This window comes from Scyliorhinus canicula, chromosome 13 (genome assembly GCF_902713615.1).
Source record: "Scyliorhinus canicula chromosome 13, sScyCan1.1, whole genome shotgun sequence".
NCBI classification, from domain to species: Eukaryota; Metazoa; Chordata; class Chondrichthyes; order Carcharhiniformes; family Scyliorhinidae; genus Scyliorhinus; species Scyliorhinus canicula.
In genome coordinates, this window is record NC_052158.1 from 16,918,778 (window position 1) to 16,946,226 (window position 27,449).

At 48.0% G+C, this 27,449-nt stretch overlaps 1 protein-coding gene across 1 annotated transcript; it reads left to right on the top strand.

Moving 5' to 3' along the window:
* The first annotated feature begins 23 nt into the window (after positions 1–23).
* LOC119976190 (E3 ubiquitin-protein ligase TRIM39-like) lies at positions 24–27,449 on the top strand. Its single transcript, XM_038816502.1, has 6 exons — positions 24–524; positions 4,497–4,592; positions 11,782–12,012; positions 15,442–15,464; positions 17,309–17,424; positions 26,340–27,449. Exons 1-6 carry the CDS (start codon positions 105–107, stop codon positions 26,864–26,866), a joined length of 1,413 nt encoding a protein of 470 aa, XP_038672430.1. The 5' UTR covers positions 24–104; the 3' UTR covers positions 26,867–27,449.

Consider the following 27,449-nt stretch of genomic DNA (forward strand, 5'->3'; position numbering starts at 1 on the left):
CCAGGCTGCAGCCACCCTGTGCTCCAGGAAGGTTCCTCCCTGCCACCCACTTCCTGGTTGGATGAAAGTGAAAGTTGCGGAGTTGTAGGGAGCTGGCCGCCGCAATGGCCGCGTCTAAAGTACTGGGGGGCATGAGAGACGAGGCGATCTGCCCCATCTGCCTGGACTTCTTCACCGACCCGGTGACCATAGACTGCGGCCACAACTTCTGCCGGGGCTGCATCCTGGGCTACTGGACTCCGCTGCGGGGCAAGGTGAGCTGCCCGCAGTGCCGGAGCCAGTTCACCCAGAGGAACGTCCGGCCCAACCACTTCGTGTCCAACATTGTGGCGGGCGTCAGGCAGCTGGGGCTGGACGGGGGGCAGGCGGCGGCCGGCACCGAGCCCCTCTGCCTGGAGCACGGCGAGGGGCTGAAGCTGTTCTGCCAGGAGGACCAGAGGGCCATCTGTGTGGTGTGCTCCCTGTCCCGGGTCCACAAGCCGCACACCGTCAGCCCCATCCAGGAGGCCGCCGACCTCTACAAGGTAACTCACCAACCCCATAGAACCCCTCCAGTGCAGGAGGAGGCCATTCAGCCCATCGAGTCTGTACCGGGTGTCCCTCAGAAAGAGCACCCTACCTAGGTCGCACCCTGGGCGCGATTCCCCGCGCTGGGCCGGAGAATCGGCGTAACCGCGCCACTCCGCCCCGACGCCGGCGCGCGATTCTCCGAGGTGCGGAGAATCGGCGCCATTTGCACCGGTGCGTTTGGCGTGTCGCAGGCCGCTGTACGCGGCGGGGCTGCCGATTCTCCGGCCCGCGTGGACCGAGCGGACGCGCGGAAAAAGCAGAGTCCCTCCGGCGCCGCCCACACCTGGTCGCTGCCGGCCAGAACTCTGAGCGAAGAGTCGGGAGGTGGCCTGGGGGGGGGGGGGGGGGGGGGGGTTGAGGGGGGCCTGCGATCGGGGCCTACCCATCGGCGGGTGGCCTCTCCCTCCCGGGCCTACTTTGTTGCATGGACGGCCCCTGAACCCCCACGCCATGTTGATCCGGGGCCGGCGCGCTAAAGACGTCCACTGCACATGCGCAGATTAGTGCGGCCCAGCTGCGCATGCGTGAGTTGGCGTGGCGCCCATTTGGTGTCGGTAAGGGAGGCTGGAGCGGCGTGAACTGCTCCAGTGCGGAGTTGGCCCGGGGCCAGAATCGGTTGTCCCCGCGCCCGTTTCACACCATCGTGAAACGCGCCGGCACGAACACTCTGTCTCCATTTTGGAGAATCGCGCCACCTATCTCCCTAACCCCCCCCCCAACTATCCCTCACATCTTTAGACACTAGTGGATAATTTAGCACAGCCAATCCTCTAACCTGCACCATCTTTGGACTGTGGGCGGAAGCGGGAGCACTCGGAGGTAACCCAGGCAGACACGGGGATAACGTACAAATTCCGCACAGTCACCCCCAAGGCCGGAATTCAACTGGGGTCCCTGGCGTGGTGAGGCCGCAGTGCTGACCACCGTGCCGTTCTTGCGCTTGTTGATATCACTTATTGCCGAGGCAGGGGTTGAAGGGGTCAATAACGAGGAGAAGGGGCATCTTAATCTTCAGGTGAGGGACATGGAGGACAGAGAAACATTTCAACCAGAAAGTGGGCGGGTTCTGGAAAGGGTGGTCAGTTTAGCTCAGTTGGCTGGACGGCTGGTTTGTGATCCGGAGCGACGCCAACAGTGCGGGTTCAATTCCCGTACCGGCTGAGATTATTCACGTCTTCTCAACCTTGCCCCTCGCCTGAGGTGTGACGACCCTCAGATTAAATCACCACCAGTCAGCTCGCAAAGACGAGAGCAGCCTATGGTCCTCTGGGACTGTGGCAGCGTGTATAGAGGAGGCAGTGACACTGCTGGACAAGTAATCCAGAGGCCTAGGGTAATCCTCTGTGTGGCTTGGGGTTCGAATCCCACCACTGCAGATGGTGGAATTTTTAAAAACTCAATAAAACATCTGGAATGCACTGCCTGGGAGGGTAGCAGGGGCAGGAAACCTCACAATATTTTAAAAGGTTATGTGGATGAGCGCTTAACATTCAAGGCTATGGACCAAGTGCTAGAAAGTGGGATGAGTGTAGATTTAGTGTATTTTTTGTCGGTGCAGACTCGATGGGCCGAAGGGCCTCTTCTGTACCACATGGTTGAAAAGGGGGAGATGGCGGCTCATGGACTAGCAATCCAGAGAGGCCTGAACAGGAACAGGCCCTTCGGCCCTCCAAGCCTGTGCCAACCATGCTGCCCGCCTAATCTAAAATCTTCTACGCTTCCGGGGTCTGTATCCCTCTATTCCCATCCTATTCATGTATTTGTCAAGATGCCCCTTAAATGTCACTGTCGTCCCTGCTTCCACCACCTCCTCCGGCAGCGAGTTCTAGGCGCCCACTACCCTCTGTGTCAAAAATTTGCCTCGTACATCTCCTCTGAACCTTGCCCCTCGCACCTTAAACCTATGCCCCCTAGTAATTGACCCCACTACCCTGGGAAAAAGCCTCTGACTATCCACTCTGTCTATGCCCCTCATAATTTTGTAGATCTCTATCAGGTCACCCCTCAACCTCCGTTGTTCCAGTGAGAACAAACTGAGTTTATTCAACCGCTCCTCATAGCTAATGCCCTCCTTACCACGCAACATCCTGGTAAATCTCTTCTGCACCCTCTCTAAAGCCTCCATATCCGTCTGGTAGTGTGGCGACCAGAATTGAACAGTATACTCCAAGTGTGGCCTAACTAAGGTTCTATACAGCTGCAACATGACTTGCCAATTCTCAATGCCCCGGCCAATGAAGGTAAACATGCCGTATGCCTTCTTGACTACCTTCTCCACCTGTGTTGCCCCTTTCAGTGATGTGGACCTGTACACCTAGATCTCTCTGACTGTCAATACTCTTGCGGGTTCTACCATTAACTGTATATTCCCTACCTGCATTAGACCTTCCAAAATGCATTACCTCACATTTGTCTGGATTAAACTCCGGATTAAGCAAATGTTCTGGGGACCATGGTAGCTGAGGGAATTGATTTAAGATCGGCTGAAAATTGATTGAGTTTACGATTAATAAATCTAGAATTTTTGTTTAAAAAGCTTGTCCGCCAGACCATAAAACCTCCATGGATTGTTGGGAAAAAAACTCCACCTGGTTCATGACTTACCCCTTTTAGGGAAAGAAATCTGCCATCCTTAGGCCGTCTGGCCTACATGTGATTCCAAGTCCACAATGTGGTTGACTCTTACCCCCCCCCCAACTCCTGAAATGGCTTGGAAAGTATCCAGTGTAAGGGCAATTGGAGACGGGCAACAAACACTGGTCTCACCAGTGACATGCACATCCCATGAAAGAATAAAGAGGAAAAAAAAACAAGTAAAGAAATAATATGTGTTTGTGTAGTGACTTCAGCCGGATAAACCATCCGGAGGAGCTTCTCAAGAGCGATTGTCAGACAACATTCGGCAGCGAGCCAAATGAGGCGATATTGGGAGAGTTGACATGAAGTTTGTTCAAAGTAGCTGGTGAGTGGCTTGAAGGAGACAAACAGAGAGGTAGGAAGGAGGGGAAGAAATTCCATCATGTTTGGGCGCAACCACCAACAGCAAAGCGGGTCTTTGAAAGTTGGGAATGTGCCAGGTTTGGAGCAATGTAGAAATCTGGGAGTGTTGTAGAACTGGAGGAATTGCAGTCATACCACCACCCCCCCCCCCCCCCTCCTCTCAAAAAGAAGTACATCTGTACCATATTCAGCATATTCGTGGCAGCACAGTGGTTAGCACTGTGGCTTCACAGCACCAGGGTCCCAGGTTCGATTCCCCGCTGGGTCACTGTCTGTGTGGAGTCGGCACGTTCTCCCCGTGTGTGCGTGGGTTTCCTCCGGGTGCTCCGGTTTCCTCCCACAGTCCAAAGACGTGCAGGTTAGGTGGATTGGCCAGGATAAATTGCTCTTAGTGACCAAAGGGATATTGGGTTACGGGGATAGTGTGGAAGTGAGGGCTTAAGTGGGTCGATGCAGACTCGATGGGCCGAATGGCCTCTTTCTGCACTGTATGTTCTATAAGACAGGAACAAAACCATTATCTAACGAATAAAGCATTAGTGTCATGTATCGTGTCATCAGGGAATATTCTCTTTCAGGATATCGAAGCACAGGTGGCGATTCCATAATGGTGTTTCTACCTTGAAAACCTCTTAACACCAACAGCCTATTCTCTCCTCGCTGACCTGTACCTTTGCTTCTATAATTGATCGTTTTTTTCCCCTGAACAATTGCATCGAATCATGCCTTAAGCACCCAGTTTGACAAAGCATTCGTTGCTCTAATGATAATCTGTGTGACGTAACATTTTCCTTACCGATCACCTTTCGCCCATTTCCTCACTCCTGCCCCAGAGAGTGAACTCCCATGATCAGTGGCAACAGATTGTTTCTATCTGCCCATCGAAAACGCTTGACGATTCCCTTGTTAAAATGCCTGCCTTCCAGGGAATGCTGAAAGAAGCCATGGATTCGCTTCAGAAGCAAATGGAGGCGATGTGCACAAGTCAGAAGGAAGAAGAGGCAGATATAAAGACGCTGAAGGTAAGTCCTTCTTCAGTACAGGGTTGCAGTGCCATGCATGTGAATACTGACCCAGAACAGGGGATGTTTTTGTCAGAGAGTGATCTTTGCGTTTAGATGATCATTCAGCTGGTCCTGAAATGGGAATAGTCTTCTGACACAGTAACCTAAAAGGGACGTTGTAAGTATGTGATAGACACTTCCCTATTTCCTTAGAACTCCTTTGAAATTCAACCAATTAAACTAATGCAACAAATTAAGGGGCAAATCAAAAGGGGCCACTCCTCGAAGGGGCACAAAAACAAAGATTAATTGAACCTTAAAAAACATGTGATTAAAAGGGTCGGAGAGCACCCCAGACCCTGCGGTGCCCACTGGGTACGGAAGGCCTCGATGGTGCCAGTGGACACCGCATGGGGCACCTGGCCGCGGAAGAGGGGCAGACAGTTGGGGTGGATGACCCCCCTCGATTGCCCGCTGCCTGGGCCTGTTAATGGCAAGTTTCGCCTGGCCCAGGAGCCGGTTCACGAGGAGATCCTCCTTCCCCGCCCCTCTCCGCCCCGGGTTGAATAGACACGATAGAAAGTGTATTGTTCTCCTTAGAGAAAAGAGGATGGCACAGATTTGATAGAGGTCGCTCAGAATCCATGGAAGGTTTTGATACAGCATACAATGTTTTCAGTTTTATAAAACTGAGGATTGTTTTTAAGCAGTTATCTCAATGAGACCTGCCACCTTCTAAGACTTGTGTTCAGACACTCCCGGGTGTCCCCATTATTGCTTACTGATTAAAATTAAACCACTTCATTTGTATTTATTCTTCTCACATTCTTACACAATGGTCTGGGGTTACTGTCTGTGTGGAGTTTGTACTTTCTTCCCGTGTCTGCATGCGTTTCCTCCAGATGCTCCGGTTTTCTCCCGCAGTCTAAAGACGGTGCAAATAGTTTGGCCATGATAAATTTCCCCTTAGTGTCCAAAAGGTTAGGTGGCGGTTATGGGTATAGGGCGGGGGAGTCGCCCTAGGTTAGGGTGCTCTCTCGGAGGGTCGGTGCGGACTCGTTGGGCTGAATGGCCTCATTCTGCACCGTGGGGATTCCATGATTCTATAATGAACGACTTCACAATTCTCTCTGTTAAATTTCGACTCCCCGTTCCATTTGTTTATCGAATTCTCGCAAAGTCTCTTTATTTTGAAAAGATGTCCTTTACGCTCGCCTCCAGGTCACTGGTGTATGTGGAGGAGTGGCCCTGCAATCAGGCCCTGGGGAAAGGCCACCGTCTCCGATCTGAAAAATAATCATTCACCAATGCCTTCTGGCCCTTTGCCAGCCTTGTGCCAACACACCACTGCACCTTTAATTACATGGGAGTCAACTCTCGAGGCAAGTCTATTGTGGGAGCTTATCAAACACCTTTCTAAAATCCACTCGCGTAATGTCAGCCGCACCCTGCTTATCCGTCCTCGCCCATCACCCCACCAAATGGCTTGGTCAAGTTAGCCCAACCGGATTTGGCTCAAATGATTCTATGCCGACTTTAACTCGTGCTTTTCCGAGTGCCAAGTATCTCGGACAAGTGCCTCCAGTAATGGACCCACCATTGAAGTTAAGCTGACGGAGCCGCTGTCGTGGTTTTACACATCTTTCCCATTCTGGAATCGGGGAGTTAAAATTTATAGGCCGCGATTTTATTACTCCCGCTCTTTTCGAGTGGGTTTAGTGACGGGAGTGGAAAACTTTGGGAGAGGTCCGAATCGCGTTTTACATCGATGGGGAGTCTCGCCTCGCTTGGCCTCGCCCCCTGCCTATTATAAGCATTATAATACATTAGAATCTCATTATCAAACCTTAATGATTGATCATCCCCCCCCCCCCCCCCCCACTACCCACCCCCCCACCACCTTTAGATAATCCATTCACATTGGCAAAAAAAGAGGTAAGATTACGTCCATAGCCTTTACTTTTCAAGTACCACTCCAGTACCTGAGAACTCTTAAAAGATTCTGGCCAGCGCATCCACACTTTCCATCTTTACTTTCCTCTGCAGAACGTTGCATGAAAACTGGGTGATTAATCTGGTTGCCAACCTTTTAAGTACCTCCATTTATAATGTATTTTTATCCTTTTGAGTTGCCCTTGAAGGTCTTATTCTGTCCCCGCTGGCAGTCAGGTGGTGGCTTGCCTTCCAGAAAGGCCAAAAAATAAATCCTGAGGTGCTCAGGGACTTGACATCAGGAAAGTGCGATGGTGGGGGCTGTGGTAGTTCAGAGTCAGCCTCCCATCTTTTTCTGTCAACCCCCCCTCCCCCCTCTCCTGCACCCAGTGATGCCCCCTCCCTCCATCATTCGCCCATGGTCTGGCACCCTTGGTGCTAATGGGCTTCCTGTGGCTGCATTACCGGCCGCAGCCATGCCTCACTGATGGCGCTGCTGAGTAACGAAGCATCGTCAGCCAACCTCTAATTGGCTGGCGGCTCTCAGTGGGTGGCACTTCTGACCCCCACACCCCCCACCCCTGGGGTCCCTGATCCTGGGAAAGGGTCTGTCGCTTGCCCAGTTAAGTGCCTGGTTGGCCCTGATTGCAAATCGCTCTAGCTGAGAAGGTGCGGAAGCTGAGGCTATAAACAACCTGAAAAGGAAATTGGGCAGGTACTTGAGAATGAGAAACCCCTGAAAGATTACGGAGAGAGAGAAACGCGGGACGAAGCACAACTTTTAAGGGGACGGTACAGGTGTGATGGGCTGAACGGCCTCATTCTCTGCTGTACATTTCTATGGTATAGAGATAAGGAGAGAGAGAGAGGGGGAAACTAAAACATGAGGAAATTCACAAGCGAAGAGGCCAAACTCATCAACAAAATTGCTTGAAGACAAAGAGGTACGAAATAGAACATAGATCAGTGTTCTTCAAACTTTTTTTCTGGGGACCCATTTTTACCAACAGGCCAACCTTCAGGACCCAACCCGGCCAACCTTCGGGACCCAACCCAGCCGACCTTCGGGACCCACGCCGGCCGGCCGGCCTTCGGGACCCACGCGGCCGGCCTTCGGGACCCACGCCGGCCGACCTTCAGGACCCAACCCGGCTGACCTTCGCGACCCATGCCGGCCGACCTTCGGGACCCACGCCGGCCGACCTGCGCGACCCACCATTTTCTCTTACCTTGTTTGCTGCTGATAAAAATGGAGGAAATGGTTTTGGGTCCCTTTGGCCCTCGTACACCCTCCTCCAATGGAACCTGTTGGATGAAGGTGAAGCCTTCCGGTGTCGGAAAGTATGGAGTCTCCATCTGTCCAAAGTTCTGAAATTTTTTCCTGTAAATTTTTATCAAATAAACCCCCGCCCCGAACTTGTAAAAAAAATAAAAAATAAAGTGAGTAAAATAATGGCAAAAAATAAATAAAACCTCCCCGAACTTGTAAAAAAAAAATGAATAAAACAAATCAAAAAAATAAAAATTAAATGAATAAAATAAATGAATAAAAACCACTACAGAACTTGTAAAACAAAAACCCGCAACCATTTTTTAAAATAGCGGCCGCACCGCGCATGTGTGCCCAATTATCGGTTAACATGTTCGCGGCTGCTTGCAGCCGGTGTTATGAAAAGCCGGCTGCTGCGCGGGGATTTGCGCGATCGGGAGCGTGGCGGTCAACGGCTCCGCGACCCTCCTGACGCCCGCCCGCTACCCATCCGCAGGTCGCGCCCCCGACTTTGAAGAACACTGACAGAGTTACCCTGAGCCCTTGGAAATATTTTCTTTTTCTTTAAATTTAGAATACCCAATTTTCTTTCCAATTAAGGGGCAATTTAGCGTGGCCAATTCACCTAACCTACACATCTTTGGGTTGTGGGGATGAAACGCATGCAGACACGGGGAGAATGTGCAAACTCCACACGGGCATTGACTCAGGGCCGGGATTCGAACCCGGGTCCTCAGCGGCGTAGTCCCAGTGCTAACAACTGCGCCACGTAGCATGCGCGCCCATGCAACCCCAGACACGTGCACCCTTGGAAATATTTTCTGATGTAATTAAATTGGCCAGAACCAAATTTGACTAACATTGCCTCGTGTACACATTTGTAGTGTACAAAACTGATACTGCATAGTGTGTTCCAGTTTATCTTACACTGCTTGCATGTACTTTATATAGGTCTGTGAGTTAGTCAACAAAATTAATTCATATCGTTTGTAAAGGAGCAAACTGATTTTGACAATCCCACTGTGTAAAGCCAAAGTTGCAAAATGTCCACATTAAGGTACAGCATTATAAATAGTATTAAATAATAAAAGTCTGAAGTAACTAGAACTTCCTCTGCTCATTTTTAACCATTGAGACACATTTCAATGTTCCTTCCCGAACCCTTTCTCCGGTTCATATTTTTTGGCCACATTTATCGCGACTGTGAACACTTTTCATTACCGCCAATGTGAGCTGGGGGCGAAATTGGCTTAATCACGGAGAAGTTGAGTAGATCGATCTCATTCCAAGCACATCTCAGCACTTTGCCAAAACATCTACTGTTTAAGCCTCAATAATGACCGAGTGCTGCCAAGGTATTCAAAAGCTGTTCAGGAGAAAGCAGTGAGCGCTGGAGCTCAACTGAGGTTTCGCTTAAGACTGTGATCGTGGAATAAAAGTATCTAAGGATATGTAGCAAAGGCAGTAAAATGGATTTGAGGTATAGGTCAATCATAATTGAATCAAATGGTGAAACAATCGTGAGGGGTGTTTGATCTACCCCTTATCCGGTGATCCCACAGATGTATCCCAAATACGATTATCCGCTTCATTGGCTCGAGGCACTTTTCATCAAAAGTCATGATCGAGAGGTGACATTCTGACTGATATTTCACCTTTGCGGTCCAGGGCCACTGGAGCTAATTGTTTTGTCCAGGTTTCTAATCTAGCTAAATTCATCCAATTATGTAACAACAAGGAATGGATGCTCCAGTCTACTTGATCTGCATGGCTCAATTATTAACCGTAGAAACCCAAAAGCTGTCAATGGAAGTTTCTAGAATTTTACAATATTTTCCCAGGACCCACCTTCAATCCCCACTCCGGCCGACCTTCGCGACACATGGTATTTCTTGGGAGCCTACTTGGTCTTCACCATCTCACAGGAGAAGACGGCAATGCGTGTATCAGGTGGAGAGTTAAGCCGATTCCCTTGTGCCGCCCCTCTTCGTCTCGCCAGCCTTGGCAACTTGGTTGTGGTGCTTCCCTTACCTTTCATAATTTTTGTCCTCCACCAACCCCCTCCCCTCCACCCCATGCGTCACTGCCACAACCAACCGTGGCTGGCTGCATGCGCACCCATGCAACCCCAGTCCTCCACTCATCCCAGGTGTCTCCATTTCCAGGTACCACACACCAAATAAACCCACCAGCAGCCATGTAGTGAAAAGTACCAATCCAAACATGACACGAGTTGGACCTCAGCAGGAATATTTTGTGCAATTCTGTACAGTTCACTGTAGGAAGGAAGTGAACACGTTGGGGAGAGAGCAGAAGAGGTTGACAAGCCAGGGATGAGAAACCTCAGTTACGAGGATAGATTGGGAGAGGTTGGGACTGTTCCCCTTGGAGAGAAGAAGGCGGAGAGAGGTGTTCAAAATCATGAGGGCGCTGGACAGAATAGATAGGCCGAAAACTGTTCCCCTTCGTAAAAGGATCAGGAAGGAGAGAGCATAGATTTGAAATGTTTTGAAAAAGGTTAAAAGCTGGTGTGAAAGAAACTTTTTCACCCAGCGAGTGGTTGGGGTCTGGAATGCACTGCCTGGAAGGAAGGGGCCTCACGGTAGCATGGTGGTTAGCATCAATGCTTCACAGCTCCAGGGTCCCAGGTTCGATTCCCGGCTGGGTCACTGTCTGTGTGGAGTCTGCACGTCCTCCCTGTGTGTGCGTGGGTTTCCTCCGGGTGCTCCGGTTTCCTCCCACAGTCCAAAGATGTGTGGGTTAGGTGGATTGGCCATGCTAAATTGCCCGTAGTGTAAGGTTAATGGGGGGATTGTTGGGTTACAGGTATACGGGTTACGTGGGTTTAAGTGGGGTGATCATTGCTCGGCACAACATTGAGGGCCGAAGGGCCTGTTCTGTGCTGTACTGTTCTATGTTCTATGAAGTATGGTGGTGGCAGGTTCAATCGAGGTGTTCGAGAGGGCATTGGATAATTGTTTCTATTCAAGTAATGAGCAGGGGTATGGGGAAAAGGCAGGGGAATGGCACTAAGTTATTTAGTGCCCGTTTAATCGTCTCAGTTAGTTTAAATTCCCGTACCAGCCGCCCCGAACAGTCGCCGGAATGTGGCGACTAGGGGCTTTTCACTGTAACTTCGTTTGAAGCCTACTTGTGACAATAAGCGATTTTCATTTCATTTTCATTTCAGTTTTCAAATTGTAGAGCTGATCGCCATGTGATGTCTGTAATTCTGATCTGTTTATGGAGCCAGTTATTCCAATGGTCTCCTAGCCGACCTTCCACCGACCAACCTCCCTAAACTTGAACTCGTCCCTGAACTACGAGTGCCTACAAAAATCCACTCTCCGTACCCTGACTTGCGACACATCCCGCTTACCCATCATTCCAGTGTTTGTGCACTTGTATTATGTCCAACAATTGCAGAACACCTTTGGCCCATCCGCAAACAGGACCCGGACCTTCCTGCCGCTTGCCATTCCAACTCATCGTCCTGTTCTCGCGTCTACATGTCCGTCCTTGGCCTGCTGTAATTTTCCAGTGAAGCCCGGTGCAAACTGGAGGAACAGCACCTACCTCCTCTTCCGATTAGGCACGTCACAGCCTTCCGGACTTAACATTGAGTTCACCAACTTCAGTCTGTGCACTCTCTCCTCCACCTTCACCCCATTTTTATTTCTATCAATTCATTTTCATTTCTTCCATCGATCCGCTTTCCCCTCCCCCATCTCTCCCCACCCCTCGAGGCTCCTTAAAACCTTCCTTTCTTTGGTTAACCTTTAGCCTAATTACAAATTTTAATCAATTTTAATACTGCACTTTTTGGGTATGAGTTTTAGAAGTATGAGTTTTAAGTATGAGTTTTAGAAAATTTTGAAACCTGTCCGAATATCTCGTTGCGCGGCCCATCAGCAAGTTTCGGTTTGATGATCATGTGTCTAAGTCGCCTTGGAGCACGTTGCTGTAACGGTGCTTTTGACTGCAAGTTTCCATTCACTTTAACAGCAACAAGCCACGGGTCTGCGGAATAACATTGCGTCCAAATTCGACCAATTGCACCAGTTTCTGCATCAAGAGGAAAAGGACCTGAAAACAAAACTGCAGCAAAAGGAGGAGGCGATATTACAAAAAATAACCGAAAACCTGAACAAAATCTCTGAACAACAAGTGGCCTTTCAGCAAACTCTGACAGAAATGCAGAGGAGGTTGACCCTGCAAGATACCAATCTCCTGCAGGTACATTGTCCACTCTTTCATTAAGCAAGCGAGTTCTCACATCAGTTGACCGGCATAAAGATTACGGGCTGGATTCTCCGGGCCACTAGTTTCTCGGCCGCGTGGCACTTCCTGACGGCGGGATTCCCTGCTAGCGCCGTTTCTCAGTGGGATTTCCCATCGCAGCCATCCCACGTCGCCCGGGATACCGACTGGGTGAGGGGTGGCGGGGGGGGGGGGAAGTGGGGTGCACTGCTGGCGGGATCAGGGAATCCCAACGGCTGGAGAATTCCGGCCTCCGTTGCAGAAACATTGTGGCCAGTTTTAATACTGTGTAAGTGGGTAAGTTTGAATGGGTTGAGACCAGCCTCATTCAATCACATCATCGTGGAGTTCGTTTCCGGCCTTGGGTGACTGTCCGTGTGGAGTTTGCGCGTTCTCCCTATGCCTGCATGGGTTTCCTCCGGGTGCTCCGGTTTGCTCGCACAGTCCAAAGATGTGGTTGGACCATGCTAAATTGCCCCTTAGCGACCAGGGATGTACAGGTTAGATGGGGTTACGGGGGTAGGGTGGGGGAATGGGCCTGGGGTAGGGTGCTCTTTCAGGGGGTCGTTGCAGGCTCGACGTGCCAAATGGCCTCCTTCTGCACTGTAGGAGTTCTATGTCTATGGAATGGAATACACTCCACTTGCCCAGATGAGCGCAGCTCTGAAAACACTCTGGCAGCTAGACACTGTCCAGGGTAAAGCAGCCCGGTTGACCAGCACAGTGCGTCATTTATAAGGTGCACTGTAGCAACTTGCCAAGACTCCTTTGACAGCCCTTTCCAGACCCACAATCTCTACCAATTCAAAAGAGCAAGGGGTGCAGCACGTATACAGGGACCCCACCATTTAGAGTGTTCGCGCAGTTACTATGTCGCCTTACTTGGATCTACATTGCATTCCTTCGCTTTGGCTGGCTCACAGTCCTGGACCTCCCTTCCTCGCAGCACCGATGATGTACACCCACCTCGAGGACGGCAATGGTTTCAGAAGGTGGCTTGCCGCCACCCTCCCAAGGGCAGTTAGGGATGGGCAATAAATTTGGGCCTTGCCGATGAGGCTCACATCCCATGAACGAGTATGTTAAGACAAAATGTAACAACATGGGTCCAGAATAATGTTTAGATGTAAAATGTGTCAGCTAAGAAAAGGTTCGGTATGTGAACTTTTGAGGTTTAGAATTTATTAGTCGCTACCTGTGCTTCACCCGAATGTGACCCGATGCAAAATAAAACTATACAGTCACAAAGTTTTTACAGCACAGAAAGGTCCTTCGGCCCATCATATCTACCGGCCCATCAAGCACCTATCTATTCTAATCCCACTTTCCAGCACTTGGTCCAAAGTTTTGTATGATATGACATTTCAAGTGTTCATCGAAAAGCTTCTTAAATGTTGACGGTTCCCACCTCTACCTTCGTTTCAGGCAGTGAGCTCCAGACCCTCTGGCCGAATACGTTTCCTCACATCCCCTCTAATCTCCTTCCCCTTCCCTTAATTCTATGCTCCCTGGTTAGTGATCCCTCTGTTAAGGGGAAAGGTTTCTTACCATCTATCCTATCTGTGTCCATCATAATTTTATACACCTCATTCAGATCCCCCCCCTCAGCCTTCTCTGCTCTAAGAAAAACAACCCCTGCCTGACCAGCCTCTCTTCATAGGGCAGCACGGTAGCACAAGTGGATAGCACCGTGGCTTCACAGCGCTAGGGTCCCAGGTTCGATTCCCGGCTGGGTCACTGTCTGTGCGGAGTCTGCACGTTCTCCCCGTGTCTGCGTGGGTTTCCTCCGGGTGCTCCCGTTTCCTCCCACAGTCCAAAGACGTGCAGGTTAGGTGGATTGGCCATGATAAATTGCCCTTCGTGACCAAAAAGTTTAGGAGGGGTTATTGGGTTATGGGGATATGGTGGAAGTGAGGGCTTAAGTGGGTCGGTGCAGACTCGATGGGACGAATGGCCTCCTTCTGCACTGTATGTTCTATGATCATAGCTGAGATGTTCCAGCCCGGGCAGCATCCTGGTGAATCTACTGTGCACCTTCTACAGTACAATGACATCCTTCCTAATGTGTGGTGACCAGAGCTGCACGCAGTATTCCAGCTGTGGTCTAACCAGTGTTTTATACAGCTCCACCATAACCTCCCTGCTCTTATATATCTGCCACGGCTAATACAGAGTTCCAGATTCCCATCATCCTCTGGCCGAAAAAGTGTTTCCTCAAATCCTCTCTCAATCAGGTCTCCCCTCGGCCTTCTCTGCTCAAAAGACAACAACCCCAGCCTGACCATCCTCTATTTTCATAGCTGAAACACTCCACCCCCGGCAACATCCTGGTGCATCTCCTCTGTACCCTTTCCAGTGCAATATCATCCTTCCCATGGTGTGGTGACCAGAAAGGCACTCAGGAATCCATCTGGGGCCTAACCAGTGTTTTATACAGCTCCATCATGACCTCCCCGCTCTTATATTCTATGCCTCGGTTCAGAAAGGCAAGGGTACTATATGCCTTCTCAACCACCTTATCTAGTTGTCCTGCTGTCTTCAGGGATCTATGGACATGCACGCCAACGTCTGTCTGATCCTCTGTACTTCATACCATTCATTGTCAGTCAGTCCTCCCAAAATGCATCACCTCACATTTTTCAGGGTTAAATCCTATTTGTCACTGTTCTGCAGAGAAAACATCCTGACCGACTCCACAGCCATTTCACACTCGAGTGAGCGTAAATTGGCTGCAGGCGGGACTTCAGCCTCCCCACTTGGGAGGACGTCTCGCTTTCGAGAGCTGCCAATCAGTCTGCTTACCCAGCAACAGTGTTAGCGACAGGATCTACATTGGATGGAAGGGGCAACGCATGAAGGTGATCGGGCCTAAGTCCCTGTCAAAAAGGTGGGTTTTCTCAGGGAGGAGGTGAGGGAGCTGGGGGTTGGAAATGAGGTCTTGGAGAAGTGGCCGGAGAGAAGTGGGGAAGGGAGCCCCGGCGACCCCAGGACCACGAGGGGTCGGAGCCCAAAGCTAGAAAGGGGTTTCTGATGGAGGCCTCCTCTCCGCCCCCCCCCCCCCCACACCCCTCCACCCCCCCCCCCCCCCCACCCCTCTCTTACCACCTGAGACCTAAGCCCACTTATCTTCAGGCTTCCTCCAAGCTTGGGACATTCTGCTGCCAACTTAAAAATTGAGGCTGGACAGGAAACAGCGCTTCGATGCCCAATAATTGCCCCTTCCAGAGCCTCAATTGCGACAAAGACCCTTCTGAGGCCAGTGGGCGGGTGAGAAAATTCGGCCCGTGTCTAATTACAAATCAAACCTTAAGGGCAGCAAAATAGAACTGATTGCTGAAGGATTTTTTTTCTCATAGTTTAAACATCTCTCCGGCTCTCTATAATAAAATTATCCTTTTTTTTTAGGGCATCAAATGTATTCTTGACAGGTATGTGACCTTTTCTTCACCATGTTCAGCTCACAGTTAAATCTCTTGATGCGTCCTCCTGTGGCTCTATTGATATTCATAGACATGCTATTGTATAATTGGCGGGATTCTCCGGCCTGCCAGCTGCGTGTTTCTCGAATGGCGGGCGGCTGGATTCTATCTTCACGCCGATTGTCAACGGGGTTTCCCATTGTGACCTCGCCACCCGCTGGCAGGGAGGCACTGTCGGCCGGCAAATTGAATCGCAATGACCAGAGAATTCCGGCCATTATGTCCGAGTGTTGTGTTTAGTTCCGGTGACCCCAGGAAGGAGCCCATGCCAGTGCCATCGAATGTGCATCAGAGGCTGGAGCCTAGTGATGAGCATCAACGCGGCACTGAGGGTGGGTCACACTGTCCGAAAAGCCGTCTTTCAGGTGAGGTCACAAACCGAGACCCTGTCTGGTGGTCTCAGATGGACATAAGAAGAGCTGGGGGCGGGGGGAAGCTCTCCCTAGTTACCTTCCCACACTCGCCCCTTAACCAAAAATTAAAATCCAGAATCTGGAATGGAAAGTCTAATGAAACCATTGTCGATTTCGGGCAGCACGGTAGCATGGTGGTTAGCATAAATGCTTCACAGCTCCAGGGTCCCAGGTTCAATTCCGGCTTGGGTCACTGTCTGTGTGGAGTCTGCACGTCCTCCCCGTGTGTGCGTGGGTTTCCTCCGGGTGCTCCGGATTCCTCCCACAGTCCAAAGATGTGCGGGTTAGGTGGATTGGCCATGCTAAATTGCCCATAGTGTCCTAAAAAGTAAGGTTGTTGGGTTACGGGTATAGGATTGATACGTGGGTTTGAGTGGGGTGATCATTGCTCGGCACAACATCGAGGGCCGAAGGGCCTGTTCTGTGCTGTACTGTTCTATGTTCTATGATTGTCACATAAACCCCATGTGGTTCACTCGCGTCCTTTAGGGAAGGAAATCTGCCGTCCTTACCCGGTCTGGCCTACATGTGACTCCAGACCCACAGCAATGTAGGCGACTCTTAAAATGCCCTCCGAGCAATTAGGGACGGGCAACAAATGATGGTCCAGTCAGCGTCGCCCACAGCCCATGAGTGAACTTAAAAAAATAAATCTGATCGTCATCTCATTGCTGTTTGCAGAATGTTGATACACGCATTGTGTGCATCTTGCTTCTACCGCAGTGCAAAAGTGCAGAATTCACGGTAAAGTGCTTTGAGATGACCCGAAGCCGAGAAAGGCACACTATCAATGCAAGATTTTCTTTCCTTTGATCTGCTATGTCAACGTTTTGGCCCCTCAATCAGAATGGCCACCTTGGAGGGGTGGCACAGCGGTCAGCACTGCTGCCTCACAGCACCAGGGACTCGGGTTCAATTCTGACCTTGGGTGGTTGTCTTGTGTGGAATGTGCACGTTCTCCCCGTGTCTGCCGGTGTTTCCTCCCGGTGCTCCGGTTTCTTCCCACAGTCCAAACGCGTGCAGGTTAGGTGGATTGGCCATGATACAGTTGCCCGTTAAGTGTCACAAAGATGTGCTGGTTAGGGGTCACAGGGACAGGGTTGCGAGGGGGGGGGGGGGAGAGAGAGAGAATGGGTCTCGGTAGGGTACTCTTTCGGAGGGTTGGTGCAGACTGGTTGTGTCGAATAGCCGCCTCCTGCACCGTAGGGATTCTACGGTTCTGTGGAATTTGGTGCACAGTCTCTGAGGCACCTATTAGGTATGAAATCTGAGCCTCCGTGTCAATTAATTTTATCCGTGGGTCAACTTTCTGTGTCAAGTTCTCAGCTGCCCTCCTACTCTCTAATCTCAGTTATATTCTCCATTTTGAACTTTGCCCAGGTCCACAGTGCAGTTTAATAAGCCCACAAGGATCTCCACCGATCTGGGCCCCGGCGAATTTAATGGCCCTCTGCAGTTCATGGCTTGGAAACGGATGCTGAAGCTGATTCATCCAGGTAACGTTTGGTAGGGACGGAGGGGGATTTGGGCCAATCGCCACTGGAGTGTATTTCTCCCGGGAACAGTGGAGACGCAGGGACACTCGAATAGAGATGCCCAAAGTTAAGTCGTTGTTTGATTGGATAAATTAAGATTGTGGGTTGGGTTCTCCGTCCCGCCGCGCCAGATTTCTGGTCCAGCACGCCGTCGGCCTTCTCCGTTTTGCCGGCCGGTCAATGGGGTTTCCCATTGTGGGGCAGCCCCACGCTGTCGGGAAACCCCCGGCTGCCGGCAAAACGGAGCGCCTCGACAGCGGAGAATTCAGCCCTAAGTGCTTCCGCTGACGAAAGGGTTGACATAACCGGTGAACAGAGGTGTTAGGTAGATCCACAAGGATCCAGAGGCTACACCAGGAGATTTTGTTTTTTAAACCCATGAGTTAAGGGGAGCACAGCTGCCTCACGGCGCCGAGGACCTGGGTTCGATTCCGGCCCCGGGTCACTGTCCGTGTGGAGTTTACACATTCTTCCCTTGTCTGTCTGGGTCTCACCCCACACAACCCAAAGATGGATTAGGTGAATTGGCTACGCTAAATTACCCCTAATTGGAAAAAAATAAGAATTGGCTACGCTAAAGTTATATTTAAAAAAACAATGAGTTCAGGTCTGCAATGGGTGGTAGAAGCAGATTCAATCATGACTTTCAGGAAATTAACTAAGTACGTGACTGAAAGGGAGAGAATTATCGGGCGATCAGAAAGAGCAGGGGAGTGGAACTAATCAGACAGCTCTTTCAAAGTGCACGATGGGCAGAATAGCCATTTTATACTGTGTTATGGGCCAGAGTTTAGAGAAACACAAAGTGTATCATGGGGTTCACCTGACCCACAACTTTTACTAGATTGTGGTATGGGGAGCACACGGCCCACTCTACAGGTGTGGTACAGCAGAAATGGAAAAGTATTTTTTAAAGCAAAACAATGTTTATTCTATGAACTCAAGTTAAACTTTTAAAAACATACAGTGAACATCTCAGCAACCATCAATTCAAATATAACCCCCAAAGAATACAACACTAAGTAATCTTTAAACTGACTTTTAACATCCATAAGACTTTAAAAAACCAAAGGATCGATTTACAGTCTTTAGATTACAGAGAGAGAGCGACTAATACCCCTTCTGGCTGTGACTGCAGCTATCCAGCTCTGAAAACGAAACTTAAACACACCCTGCAGCAAACAGCCTAAAACAAAAGTAAAAAGCTGACAGACAGCCCAGCTGCACCCACACTCTGACATCACTGACAAGCACCCATTTCTTAAACACCTATTTCTTAAAGGTACTCTCACATGACACCTCCCCCCAGTAAAAAAAACCTGTCAACTTCAAGATGGTTTCATTTTTCACCTTTTCACTATTCTTTAAGAAATGCACACAGTAAATATACTTTTTTGTGTCAAAAAAAAACAATACGTAATCAGGTATAATAATATAGTCCATTTTTTTTGTTCTTCCTCCAACTGAAATCCTTCTCGATTGACAGTCTCTTTTCTCTTTTAAAGTCAGATACTTTAGTTCAATCTGATCACAGAGTCCCTTGTAATTCTCCAACACAGGAGCATTGGTTATCACAGCTTTCAGGCAGTCAAATGCCTGTTGAAAGTCCGCCGTCCACTGAAATTTTTTACGCTTCTTCAGCAAGTCCATCAGTGGAGCAATCACGCTACAAAACCTTTTCACAAATGTTCGATCAAATCCACTCATGCCAAGAAATCGCATTATTTCCCTTCGTCTTGAGGATATTGGAAATTCCTCAATAACTGTTGGTTTCACATCCCGTGTGACCATTCGACCCTGTCCGATTGTATGGCCAAGGAAAGTGACTTGAGCTTTCCCAAATTCACTTTTGGCTAGGTTTATCACCAGATCCGCCTCCTGAAGTCGATCGAATAACTCCATCAGATGTTTCAAATGTTCTCTCCATGTCTGGCTGAAAATGACCAGATCGTCGATGTGTACCGCACAATTGGGTAATCCTGAAACAACTTTGTTAGTTAACTGTTGAAATGTGGCTGGTGCATTTTTCATGCCAAATGGCATAACTTTGAATTGGTACATACCATCTGGAGTCACAAAAGCTGAAATCTCCTTCGCCCATTCGGATAAACGTACCTGCCAGTAACCTTTTAAGTAAATCCAGTTTGGAAATAAAAGCTGATTGTCCCACCTTCTCAATGCAATCCTCCAAACGTGGGATAGGAGAAGAGTCCGTTCTTGTAACTGCATTAACCTTTCTATAGTCCACACACAACCGTTGGGTACCATCTGGTTTAGGCACCATCACTATGGGTGAGCTCCATTGGCTGCAACTCACTTCAATTATGCCATGTTAAAGCATACTCTCAATCTCTTTGTTAACCTGTGCCAATTTTAAAGGGTTAAGTCTGTATGGATGTTGTTTGATTGGAACAGCATTTTCCACATCTACATCATGTGTACCCATTTTAGTACTTCCCAATTTATCTCTGCAAACTTGCCCAGGTGATATCAATAACTTTCAGGTCAGTCTGTTTTTCCTCTGGAAGGCAACTCAACAAGTTATCCCAATTTTTAAGAACATCCTCGTTTTCCAATTTAATTTGAGGTATGTCAAATTCACAGTCATCTGGATTTGGTTTGTCACTTTGAGTTAGAATCATTAAAACCTCCTCCTTTTTCTCTCCTTCCCTTTCAAAGTACCTTTTAAGCATATTCACATGACACACTCGGTGAGTCTTCCTTCTATCTGGTGTTTTTACCACATAATTCACCTCACTTAATTTCCTTTCAATCTGATAAGGTCCACAAAAGTTTGCTTTTAAATGTTCACCTCCCACTGGTAACAACACTAAAACGTTATCTCCACAGACAAAACCACGAACTTTGGTTTTCTTGTCCAGTACCCGGTTTCATCACATTTTGTGCAACTTTTGTGCAGCTAAATTGCCCGTAGTGTCCTAAAAAGTAAGGGGGGGGTGGTTGTTGGGTTACGGGTATCGGGTGGATACGTGGGTTTGAGTAGGGTGATCATTGCTCGGCACAACATCGAGGGCCGAAGGGCCTGTTCTGTGCTGTACTGTTCTATGTTTTAAATGTTGTCCAGCCAATTCACCAATTCGCTCTATTTAATTGTTCCATAAAATTTGACATGTAAACCGTAATTTCCGATTTCTCACACCAATTTTTCCTTAATCAATTTAGGTGGTCCTGTTGCCTCAAAAGGACTAAATTTGGTTGATTCATTAGGTGCATCCCTAATTGCAAACAGTACAAATAGAACATAGAACAGTACAGCACAGAACAGGCCCTTCGGCCCTCGATGTTGTGCCGAGCAATGATCACCCTACTTAAACCCACGTAACCCGTATACCCGTAACCCAACAATCCCCCCATTAACCTTTCACTACGGGCAATTTAGCATGGGCCAATCCACCTAACCCGCACATCTTTGGACTGTGGGAGGAAACCGGAGCACCCGGAGGAAACCCACGCACACACGGGGAGGACGTGCAGACTCCACACAGACAGTGACCCAGCCGGGAATCGAACCTGGGACCCTGGAGCTGTGAAGCATTGATGCTAACCACCATGCTACCGTGAGGCCCCTGGAATTCCTTAATGGAATTCCTTTATCCCAATCCTCTGGATAATCATGACAATAAGCCCTCAACATTGTCTTTAATGTCTGATGCCACCTTTCTAACGCTCCCTTCGATTCTGGATGGTACACAGTTGATTTAAATTGTTTTATTCCTAAGCTATCCACTTGAGGTAAAATGTGATCCTTGATCCGATTGATTTTCTGTGGGTAGTCCATATCTAGTAAAGAATTTAAGTAACTCCTCCACAATGTTTTTAGCTGTAATATTATGTACTGGAATAGCCTCTGGAAACCTAGTAGACACATCCATTATAGTCAAAAGATATTGATTCCCACTTTTCGTTTTAGGAAGTGGTCCTACGCAATCAATTAGGACCCTTGGAAAAGGTTCCCCAAATGCTGGAATGAGTATTAAGAGCGCTGGTTTTATCACTGCTTGAGGTTTTCCTATCATTTGACATGTGTGACATGATTGACAAAATTTAACTACATCGTTATGTAGTCCAGGCCAATAAAAATGTTTTTGTATTTTAGCTTGAGTTTTCTTTATTCCCAAATTACCTCCCACTCGTACCTCATTTGCAACTCGCAACACCTTTTTCTATACCCTACCGGCATTACTACTTGATGAACTTCTGCCCCCTTTTCATCCGCCTGCATATGTAAAGGTCTCCATTTTCTCATCAATTATGGGCAGCACGGTAGCATTGTGGATAGCACAATCGCTTCACAGCTCCAGGGTCCCAGGTTCGATTCCGGCTTGGGTCACTGTCTGTGCGGAGTCTGCACGTTCTCCCCGTGTGAGCGTGGGTTTCCTCCGGGTGCTCCAGTGTCCTCCCACAGTCCAAAGATGTGCAGGTTAGGTGGATTGGACATGATAAATTGCCCTTAGTGTCTAAAATTGCCCTTGGTGTTGGGTGGGGTTACTGGGTTATGGGGATAGGGTGGAGGTGTTAACCTTGGGTAGGGTGCTCTTTCCAGGAGCAGACTCGAAGGGCTGAATGGCCTCCTTCTGCACTGTAAATTCTATGATCTATGATCAAGACATCCCTTTTACGGTAATAACACTCTGGTATACACGCAGATTCTGTGTATGCTTTCTGATACATCCGGCTTATATCTACATCTTTCTGTTGTAACTCCACCAATTTTCCTGAACTAAAAATATCGGGCTCATCCTCCACCTGTTCTTGTTCTTTTTCAACCATCTGATCAAAAATCGTTTCTGATAATTACACTTCAACTTCATCTTCACTCTTTGATTTCTCCTCTTGTGTTAACCTGTGACTTTGCAACCATGTTACTACATAATCCGGAAAAATCCCAGGATATCCGTCCTTCAACACTTCAGCTATCTGATTTTCCACTGGCTTATTAACCACAGTAGGCATCACTCCCGCCTGCGATCCAGCTATATCATTGCCCAAGATAAACTGTATTCCTGGACAAGATAGTTTCTCTATTACTCCTACTACCACTTCACCACTCTTCACTGGACTTTCCAACCTTACCTTATATAATGGAACACTACTCCTCTCACCCTGAATTCCACATATTATCATCTTTTCTGGCAAAATTCTTCCCAAACTACATAACCCCTCATCTCTTACCATTAAAGATTGACTAGCTCCCGTATCTCTTAAAATTGTGACTTCTTTACCTGCTCCTCCTGATATACATGAGTAAACTTTACCCACACAAGTAAATTCTTTAAAGAGATCTGGCACCTTCTAATCAATCACCTCTTGTTCAGGCTGTATAATCTTTTGCACATCTTTCGCTTCGCTTGGGCTTTCCTTTACCACTTTAACAAACCCCACTGTCTTATCCTGTTTTACCACATCAGCTTTCCCAGTGCTTTTCTTCAACCACCAACACTGTGACTTTACATGGCCTAGTTTATTACAGTGAAAACATTTGAAACTTTTCATGTCTCTTCCACCCTCCTGGATTTCTTTTTTAATCTGAGGTACACTCTCCTTATTATCTCCCATCAGATCTCCTTTACCTTTCCCACTTGAGTATTTCCCATGTTCCCAGTTTTTATCCTTTACTGGCTGAAACTGATGTCGGAAACCAAACTTTGATTTATGAACTAATTCATAATCATCTGCTATTTCTGCTGTTTTAACCCTCTGCTCTTCCACATGAGTTCTCACTACATCAGGAATTGAATTTTTAAACTCCTCCAAAAGTATAATTTCTCTGAAAGCTTCATATGTTTGGTCTATTTTCAAAGCCCTTCTCCACCTATCAAAATTACTCGGTTTGAACCTTTCAAACTCGATGTATGTTTAACCAAATTCTTTCCTTAAATTTCTGAACCTTTGTCTGTAGGCTTCAGGCACTAGTTCATATGCACCCAAGATGTTTTTTTTCACCTCCTCATACTTCCCAGATACCTCCTCCGGTAGTGATGCAAACACTTCATTAGCCCTACCTATCAGCTTTGTTTGAATCAGTAATACCCACATGTCCTGTGGCCATTTCATTTGTTTAGCTACCATCTCAAATGAAATGAAAAAGGCTTCTACCTCCTTCTCATCAAACCTTGGCAATACTTGGACATATTTAAATAGATCCCCACCAAGCTTTTGACTTTGACGCTCTTTCTCACTACCCTCATCACTATCATCCAACTGTATGTTTCCCTTTACGTCTGCCAATTTTAAATGACTGTCATGTTTCATGGCCATTTTCTGAAGTTCAAACTCTCTCTGTTTGTCTTTTTAACTGATCTGTATCTCCCTTTCTCTTTCTTTTTGTTCTGCCAGGGCTGTTCTTTCTTTTCTCCTTTCTTCTCTCTCCTTTTCTTTTTCCTCTATCTCTTTCTGTTTCTTTTTCCGCTCTCTATCTTTCTTTTTCCTCTTTCGTATTCAAGCTGCTTTAATTCTTTCTCGTGTTCCATTTGTTTAATTTGTAACAGAATTTTTGCCATTTCCAATGAGTGAAACTGTATCTCAGGCAACTTTAAATGCTTAGCCACCGCCATAATTACCTCATCTTTTCACATTTTGTCAGGTAATGTTAACTGCAATGTATTTGCCAAATCTAACATTCTGTTTTTAGTCTCTGTCCATAAGGTACTGCGTGTGACTGTCTCTACCCGAAAATCTTCAGAGCCTCTGAAAGAGCCATTGTCCACAACACACTCCCTACTTAACTGAAATAACACACCTGAAAAGCACCCACAATATGCTCACCCCTCACCGTCTTTAAGTTCACTAAGCGAATCCAATAGATAGACTTTTACCCCGGACGAGCCCCCAATTTGTTATAGGCCAGGGTTTAGAGAACCCCAAAGTGTACAATGGAGTTCACCTGACCCGCAACTTTTAATAGATTGTGGTATGGGGAGCACACGGCCCACTCTACAGGTGTGGTACAGCAGAAATGGAAAAGTATTTTTTAAAGCAAAACAGTGTTTATTCTTTTTAAAACATGCAGTGAATATCTTAGCAACCATCAATTCAAATATAACCCCCAAAGACTACAACACTAAGTAATCCTTAAGCTGTCCTTTTAACATCCATAAGACTTTTAAAAAAACCTTTAAACAGAAGCACATCAGGTTAAAGTCACTACTGAGAGCAGTTATTAGTTTTAAATCACCAAAGGATTGATTTACAGTCTTTAGATTACAGAGAGAGCGACTAATACCCCTTCTGGCCATGACTGCAGCTATCCAGCTCTGAAAACGAAACTAAAACACACCCTGCAGCAAACAGCCTAAAACGAAAGTAGAAAGCTGACAAACAGCCCAGCTCCACCCACACTCTGACATCACTGATGTCAGCCATCACCCATTTCTTCAAGGTACATTTCTTAAACACCCATTTCTTAACGGTACTCTCACATGACAACTGTAAACTGCTATGTTCCTATGATTATAGGAACGGCATGGTAGCACAGTGGTTAGCATTGTTGCTTCACAGCGGCAGGGCCCCCGGATCGATTCCCGGCTTGGGTCACAGACTGTGCGGAGTCTACACGTTCTCCCTGTGTCTGCGTGGGTTTCCTCCGGGTGCTCCAGTTTCCTCCCACAAGTCCTGAAAGACGTACTGTTAGGTAATTTGGACGTTGTGAATTCTCCCTCTGTGTACCCGAACAGGCGCCGGAACGTGGCGACTAGGGTTTTTTTCACAGTAACTTCATTGCAGTGTTAATGTAAGCCTACTTGTGACAATAATAAAGATTATTATCATTGATTATTATATATTCACTAACCCTGAAAGTACATCTCACGTTCTTCTGTCATTGCTTTTAAAATAAGGCTCACCTATCCTCAAACCTATTTCTCTTAAATTAATTGCATTTCTATATTGTTTAAATCCTGTATTCTTAATTGTTGACAGGAGTATGTCACTCTGTGGTCAACCTTCTGCAGTCAAAATATGTTTGCTTCCCTCAATTTACCTGATAATCTCAAATGCAAACAGCAACTGCTGAAAGAGGCAGCATGTTGGGCATTATCCAAGGGTGTTAAGTACCATTAGGGCGATTTGGACACATCCTGTTTTGGACTAAATGCTGCTATTACAGCACTGCTTAATTTTGATCTTCATTTGAAGTTGATGATGAGTAATGTTGGTCAGGGTCTAAAGCGAAAAGTTCACCTGACCAGATTGGGTTTTGTGCTCAAATGAGACAGGTTAAGACCATAAGACATAGGAGTGGAAGTAAGGCCATTCGGCCCATCGAGTCCACTCCACCATTCAGTCATGGTTGATTTCAACTCCATTTACCCGCTCTCTCCCCATAGCCCTTAATTCCTCGAGAAATCACGAATTTATCAATTTCTGTCTTAAAGACACTCAATGTCCCGGCCTCCACCGCCCTCTGTGGCAATGAATTCCACAGACCTACCACTCTCTGGCTGAAGAAATTTCTCCTCATCTCTGTTCTAAAGTGACTCCCTTTTATTCTAAGGCTGTGCCCCCGCGTCCTAGTCTCCCCTGCTAATGGAAACAAAGTTATTGACCGTTCATTAGTACTGGGAAGATGTCTTTTTGGGGATGAGCAGCTTTTAAGCCCACGTGAAGCTGGAGAAAGGCAGGCAGAGAAATGACAGGAGAGAAAGGTCTGTAATAGGCTGAAGCGCAATTGAATTACTAAAGTGAATCACTCCCTTTGCAATCTGTGTCGTGTGTTTGATGTTCATCGCTGGCCCATGCTGTGGCTGCTGCTACTGAGGTCAACTCTGTTTCCGGCTCATGTCCGCAGGCAAAGCTGCAGAGAGCTGGTCCATTAAACGGCTTATTTCCCCAGCATTCTAACATTGCTTTCCCTTCAGTTCCAGCTGCTCTAAGCCTGGATCCGAACACCGCGCACCCCAGACTGGTCCTGTCCGATGCCCAGACCCGGGTACGATTTGTCGACATCAAGCAGTCGGTCCCTGACAAAGCCGCGCGATTCACCAACTGGCACATCGTCCTGGCCTGCCAGGGCTTCAAAACCGGCAGGCACCTCTGGGCCGTGGAGGTGGGCAAGAACAGCACCTGGGCCGTGGGAGTGGCAAAAGGCTCGGTGCCGCGAAAGAAGGACTTCTCGCCCGACCCCCAGTCTGGGGTCTGGGCCTTGTGGAGGCTGAAGGAGGAATACACTACTCCCACCACAACTCGTACCGCCCTCCCCCTCCGAACCAAACCCCGAAAGCTGGCAGTGTACTTGGATTACGAGGCAGGACAGGTCTCGCTGTACGATGCCGATGACATGTCTCACCTGTACACTTTCACCGATCGATTCACGGAGAAACTCTATCCCTTATTCCTGACAGGCTGCGCGCTCGATTCTTTGAATATTGTGCCCTTGCAGATATGAAACCATTTCATGACTGAAACCCCCCCCCCCCCCCTCCCCTCCCCCACCACAGCGTCTGTAACATGGAGCCTCATGGACTGCTCCACTTAAAGGGAGTGAGCAATATTTCCTTAATACCCATCTCTGCATAAAGTCAATTGCTGAAATTCCTCCACTTTTCAAGAATAAGAATTTTGCCTTCAAATGCTTCCAGCCCAAGCTCTGGAAGTTTGTTCCTAAACCTTACCCACCTCTCTCCTCCTTTTTAAAAAATAATGCTCCTCGAGTGCTGCCTGTTTGGCCAAATGAACAGCCGATAGACCTTGGCTTTCTCCTAAAAAGTGTTCCAAAATTCAGAATGCAGTTGGCATTATTGTGCGACTTGAAATATTCAGTTAGCTGAAGGTATCACGCTCCCATCGCTGAGTGTGGTTGTGTCTGGAACTATAATGCGTTTGCTGATAAGGTGAGATATAATTGAAAAGGGGCAGCACGGTAGCATTGTGGATAGCACAACTGCTTCACAGCTCCAGGGTCCCAGGTTCGATTCCGGCTTGGGTCGCTGTCTGTGCGGAGTCTGCACATCCTCCCCGTGTGTGCGTGG